This window comes from Dendroctonus ponderosae, unplaced genomic scaffold (genome assembly GCF_020466585.1).
Source record: "Dendroctonus ponderosae isolate FM_Combo_2020 unplaced genomic scaffold, Dpon_F_20191213v2 Dpon_F_20191213_7, whole genome shotgun sequence".
NCBI classification, from domain to species: Eukaryota; Metazoa; Arthropoda; class Insecta; order Coleoptera; family Curculionidae; genus Dendroctonus; species Dendroctonus ponderosae.
The window spans coordinates 9,247,069-9,252,060 of NW_026018916.1; the positions used below are offsets into that span (position 1 = coordinate 9,247,069).

A 4,992-nucleotide genomic window follows, 5' to 3' on the forward strand; every position below is an offset into this window, starting at 1 on the left:
TGTAGGGAGATTTATTTGGTATAATAACCGATAGCCATTTACAAAATCACATCTATATTTTACTGGGTAAAACCCATCGTTTGGGAAATTTAATATGGAGTAGGAAAAACGCAGTAGAAACAATAAACATCTTTATTATTTACTTTAAACCGTAAACAATGCATATAAATAAAATTGAAAGTTGCTAATTTAAGTCATTTTTATTTTGTTCTTAGAAGGAGATAATAGTAAAAAATGCCTTGTATGTTCTGGCTGAAAATACACCAAAGCAACTTATCCCCTTTTAAGAAGTCAAAAAAGCATCCAAAACAACCATTTCTATGCTCCTAATAATGTTTTCATACAATTTGTATAAACAATATTGCATAATTTAGAAGTTATTTGACAAATATTATGTTGATTCGAGAATTTTTCTGTCATTAAAAAAATGATAGTTTGTTTGCTCTTAGTTCTAATCAAATGATAATTTTAAATGATTTATAAAATGTTTGAAAATAATATTACCTTATGCTAGAAACAATCACATTCGCAGTTAAATTACCAATCATTAGGATGCATGTGGAAAAATGGGCGATTTTAATTAAAAAGGCTGCATGTTTATTGTTTTGCAATTACCTTATAGTGACTCTTTCCATAGTACAACAATTAATATTAATAGTTATCACACAAAACAAGTACCGAATTGTTTGAGGTGTACTATATAACAAGTGGTTTGATGTCAGTTACAGAATGAATAACATTCTCAGAAGCCAATTGGGTTTGCAGCAATTTATATTTCTATACCACAAGTGTTTTTCTTCAAATGTCATTAGTTTTCCACTAGATAATAAAAACCAATTATAGTCCATTCTACATTTAAAATTGATATTCGAAAATACAGCTCTTCATTTTTGTATTATTAATGTCATTTATTTTATCGAAGTATTGCAATAAAATAATCAATTGGTCAAGTGACTTAGATATCCTTTAATAAGTTTCATATGAAACTAGTCTTTGGAAGATCATTTGGTAGAGTAGTTTTAGATACTTAATGCATACGCATTAACAAACGATGGCTGGAATGAATGTTCTAAAAATATTTCTTCAGTCAATGAAGCTCGACTACATATTACGGTTTTATCAACATGATTTATAGTCCATACGTGCCTTAATCAGTGGCATATTTGAGTCATTTTAGTATCTTACTACGTCACACCTAATTAGATTTTTACTTAGTCAAAACTACCCTGTGTCAGTGGCAATGTTCCGTGACGTCAACAATAACTGATTTTTTCCATCCAAACAGGAAATATCCTACTCCCGCGCCCAAAACCACTGCTATGCATAGCCACACGTTGTACGTCATGAATATCAGCATAAGAAAGTAACTGAGAATCATCTGAACCATATGCAGGAATGTCTGGTAAAAGTGGATTTTACTCAACATTGTTGGCCTGAAATATTCAAATATATTTATATATTTAATGGTATAAAACTACTAAGAACCTGCTTTTTATTAAACCAACAGATTCCAACCTTATCATTAGTCAACTATTTATATTGATTCTACTTAATTCAATACACCAATTGATTAGTATACAGATAACATCACGCTACTACGTTCATATGGAAATGAATGAAATAGCAATTTAATTATCGAGTTAAATTCCTCATTTTCTGTGTCTCTATGATCGACTTCAATTTTCAGATATTTGAAGCCAGTAGTGTGAGATCTAAACGTTAATGAGAAAACTTTTGCTTAATATTTTCAATTGTAGTGTTGTCATAACCGTTCGCCCACGTGCCAAGCACGGACGTTCTACGAATGATAATATTTTTCTACGTTTATTTAAATTTTGAAGTAGAGTTTACATAATATTGCTGTACATTTAATTTTAAGAACTAATTTTGCATAGTTGGGTTGGAAAAGGTTTTTTATGTATGGAGTATGAATAAAAATTGAATTGCAAAATAACTTAGAACATTTTAAAGTTGGTACTTATTACAAGCTGATTATTCACCTTCATTCATACATGAACCTAATTGCATGTTGCACATGAAAACTTTAGGCTTTCAAACAGCTTTAAAGCACCCACAAAGGCACTACATTCAACAGGTTTTTAAAAGCACCAAGCACTTTTTTTAAAATTACATCAAGTATTTGATTGAACTTACGGTTTTTTATGAACCACCTCCCCAACGACACTATGAAATGAATTAAAATGTTAGTAAATGAAAAAATGTTTAAAAATGAGAGTACGTAAAAGCAAATTATTATTTTTAATGGCATTCAAGATATACATATTATACAGGGTGTCCCGGAATATGTGGGCATGCTCTCGGATTTGTACAGGGAACGGTAAAAAAAGCAACACGTTTCTTGTTGTTTTTTCAAAACAATAGAAAAATTATCAAACTGAGAATCTTTTTAAATAACTTTTAGAATACTTCATGCAATTTCAATCGCACATTTCAACTGAAAATGTAACCAACAGGTTTTCCACTTAAAATGCAAATTTTAATAAATTTTTAGTTTCAATAAATAAAAAATTATACTCACTGTACTACTTGGGGTTCGTCTGGTACAGCAGCTTTATCAGGCAAGGATACTGCCCTGTATTGCAATGCATTGTACGTTTTCCAAAACAAGTACTCCCTAAATAGAAAACGTAATAATTAAACTATCACTCACGGATAGATATTTTTTATTATTATACTATTATTCTCTAAAGAATAGATTCATACCTGTAATATTTCAACCCTTCATACAGAGCTGCCATGATAAAAATACCAATCATAGATCCAATCAATCCGCCTACCGTAGTAAAACTCCATTGCTCAAAGAGAACAGTGGCACTTGATGAAAATTGAAACTGAAAAGACAAAAAACGTAGAAATAACTAAAGTCTCAGTTCTTATTTGTCGGCACACAAAAATAATGAAACTGTTGCGTAATTTAAAATATCTTATTTAAGCACGTACCCACATATTCATGTCCATACTGTGGCCTCCAGTATGAGCCATACCATGTCCAGTGTGACCACTTCGCCCCAGATCATTATGCATGCTATGATCTGTTGGCATTTGATGAGTCTGGTGATCCATCATATCATGTCCTTCAGGCATATGATGATGAGCCATTGTGTTCCTGCGAACAATGAAAATTAAACATTCGTTTATCAGGAAGCCTTAGTTTTACTAGTTCGTATTAGCGGCATCCAAAAAAATCGTAAAGGTCCTATTAACAAGTTTAGAGTCGTTATTGGTGCTATACCTACACATTTTACTGATATTAAATGTTCGGTTGAGACATTAAGTTGTTTGTCAGGACAGCCAGATAATGAAAAAACCGCAACTATCCGATATATTCACCTACTAATCAACAGACCTAGAAAATTATCTGATATTCGTATTTAAAATTTACCTAGAAAATAAATTTCCAGTTTTTTGCTGATGTTCAGAAAATATCTACCAGACGTTGAATTAATGAATGTATGAGGCAACGCCAATGCACTGGTCGAATTCTTGATCAATCTTATCACTTAAATGGTTCACGCGAAGTTATCGAAAGTTGGTCCCAACAATGACTGAAATTTTGCAAGTGGACAATGGGTAACTAAACTGAATAGCCAATTAATTTGATAAATTGACTAGTAATGAGGTTGATAACTAACACATCGAATACAATCACTTCTGCTTTAGGCAATATATTTAATAGAACGATCAGAATTAATACAAGGTTTTAATTTTACCCCGACAAACTTATAAGCAGCATTTTGTTTATAGTAATATCTTTTGCCTCTACTACTGAACAATACTTGCTCATGAGATTTGAAGTTAATAGAATCTCATATTCGTTAAATAACCAGCCGACTGTACACTACTACTAGTAGTATAAAATTGGAAACCCTTAAATTACCCCAAAACACTGAGTGTGTAAAAAATATTTTGTGTTTTTTTTGTATTCAAAGTTACTTGTTTCTGCAAACAATTACTTACACGAGCAATAATTTGAACGTCAGTAGACAGTCTTTGGAATGAGGCGTTTTCATTCGTAAAACATTTGTTCAAAGTGAAATATAAAATCGATACTGTAAAACCATGTTTGCTGAAATAATTGATGTACATAGTGAAACCTGCAACTATTTTGGAAACTCTTTTAATCGGCGAGTACTGTATTTAAACATTTGTTTAAAAACTATCTGAGTGAATAACAAACTGATGTTTGAATTTGTTGGTCTTATTGTGCAATAAGACGCTTTTAATACCAGAAATTCAACTAAAAAGTGGAGTTGAGATAGATAGTTTCAGAAAAGAAAATGAATACAACAATATATACAAAATGTATATTTAAACATATGGAAACTGTGAAAGTTAACAAGCAGAAAGATACATATTCGCTGGGAATTCCAATTAAATAGATAATGGGCAATGTCGTATTATAAATATACTTAGCAAATACCATCAATGAAGTAACTCAACAAGAGTTTGTTAAAATTACATAACAATATGGAGATTAGTGAAATGCAAGGTTTGAAGCAGGATTATATGTTGGATATAAGCAAGAATCATTAATGCCAGTGGCACAAACAGCAGTTAATAATGTATGCAAATTGAATTTACAGGGAATGAATTATATCCATCTAAATGTAATTACTGCTGCTGCTTACCTGGTTTATATTATAGATTCGGTTCCGTATTAGTTCACAGAGCACCAGCAATTGGGTTGCGAGTGTAACAAGAATGTTAAGTTTGCTTAAAGTTCACCTTTCACTTTTAATTACAAAAAAGTACTTCCTATATTGGCAATGGGGGGCCTTCAATTAAACTGAATTACTTCATAGCACAGTACGGAAACAATAAATATTCTCATTTCAAAATGTTAGTATAAGATGGAAATCGCTAATTATCAAAGGCAAAACCGCACATGCTACCAGTCCGAAGGCAAATAATTGTTTAAATAAAATGTTCACAGCCGAGTCTGTCATAACATTGGAGTGACAGAGAAGTGAA

The 4,992-nt window shown here is 31.5% G+C and overlaps 1 protein-coding gene across 3 annotated transcripts; it reads right to left on the bottom strand.

Annotated features, from left to right (window-relative positions):
• Nucleotides 1–118: 118 nt before the first annotated feature.
• LOC109542811 (high affinity copper uptake protein 1) lies at nucleotides 119–4,986 on the bottom strand. 3 transcript variants are annotated; one of them, XM_019912200.2, is made up of 6 exons: nucleotides 4,650–4,986; nucleotides 2,962–3,127; nucleotides 2,725–2,852; nucleotides 2,540–2,635; nucleotides 2,155–2,184; nucleotides 119–1,433 (listed from the first exon to the last, which is right to left on the bottom strand). In XM_019912200.2, exons 2-6 carry the CDS (start codon nucleotides 3,118–3,120, stop codon nucleotides 1,232–1,234), a joined length of 615 nt encoding a protein of 204 aa, XP_019767759.1. In that variant the 5' UTR covers nucleotides 3,121–3,127; nucleotides 4,650–4,986; the 3' UTR covers nucleotides 119–1,231. The 3 variants fall into 3 exon arrangements, with proteins under 3 accessions (XP_019767759.1, XP_019767760.1, XP_019767761.1); XM_019912201.2 differs by lacking the exon at nucleotides 4,650–4,986 and adding an exon at nucleotides 3,404–3,574; XM_019912202.2 differs by lacking the exon at nucleotides 2,155–2,184.
• Between the last annotated feature and the right edge of the window lie 6 nt (nucleotides 4,987–4,992).